This window comes from Sphaeroforma arctica (assembly GCF_001186125.1).
Source record: "Sphaeroforma arctica JP610 unplaced genomic scaffold supercont1.10107, whole genome shotgun sequence".
In the NCBI taxonomy this organism is placed as follows: domain Eukaryota; class Ichthyosporea; order Ichthyophonida; genus Sphaeroforma; species Sphaeroforma arctica.
This window is the reverse complement of record NW_014030451.1, coordinates 1-984: the sequence shown is the minus strand read 5'-3', so window position 1 is coordinate 984 and position 984 is coordinate 1. Positions and strand designations below refer to the sequence as shown.

The window sequence follows — 984 nt, the reverse complement described above, 5'->3', positions numbered from 1 at the left end:
GTGTGTGTATATGGAATTATGTCCATAACCAAATATACCTATTGACGAGCCTTCGAAGTGATAAGCCAGCTGCACAATGAAGTCACCCGCGTCATGTACCACACCCACCGACGGCGTGCGATTCATGTTTACAGTACGAGACTCACGGTTGACCTATAATGCAAATATTAAAAATTAGAATCAATCACGTAGTAGGAAAGATGGGTATTATCTGGCTGCTGACATCCCTCTACTTTCAAAGGTTCGAGACAGCAAGACTGAACTTGTCACACCACGAGCTCAGAGCAACAGTCTGAACATTGTACCTTGTCGGACACTCACGAATACCAACAAACACATTGTTAACCTACGCATCAATTTACATATATATACATACCGTCACAAGGGTAGTCGCGTACGGAATAGCCATGCCGTACTTGAGGCGGAAGTCACACACCACACCACACAGTATAATCAGATCGGCTTCTTTTAGTGCGTCGCGACGGTTATGCATAAAGTTCATTCCTTTGGGCGTGGCTGGACCACCCAATAGACCACGAGCCTTTCCATTACAGTACGTGGGGATGCTGAGCGAGATCAGTTTACCGGGAAGGATGTCGAACAAGTCGGGTGTATGCATGGCACCTGAAGCGTAAAGTATACGTATGTTAGTGGGTATAAAAACTACAACATTTAAAAACATTCATTGCAAATGTATATGATATCTATTTGTATTTGTAGATTGGTGGGTATGGAATCAGACATCATCTGAGTACGTTCATTGCGAATGTAAATGTATATTTAATATGTATGAAAGTCTATTGGGTCAACGTGATAGACCTTATGACTTTTCATTGCAGTACGTGGGGTTATTGAGCGAGAATATATATAAATATAAATATAATATCATACAATATCATATAATAATATAATAATATATACATACATATATATATATGTATACGGGTATATATAATATATCTATCTATCTATATATATTCATAT

At 38.8% G+C, this 984-nt stretch overlaps 1 protein-coding gene across 1 annotated transcript; it reads right to left on the bottom strand.

Annotated features, from left to right (window-relative positions):
• Nucleotides 1–376: 376 nt before the first annotated feature.
• SARC_17229 (hypothetical protein) lies at nucleotides 377–619 on the bottom strand (the record flags this gene model as incomplete). The annotated part of the gene is made up of 1 exon (XM_014288676.1): nucleotides 377–619. A coding segment is annotated over one exon (243 nt), but the record flags the coding sequence as incomplete, so codon positions are not given.
• Nucleotides 620–984: the final 365 nt, after the last annotated feature.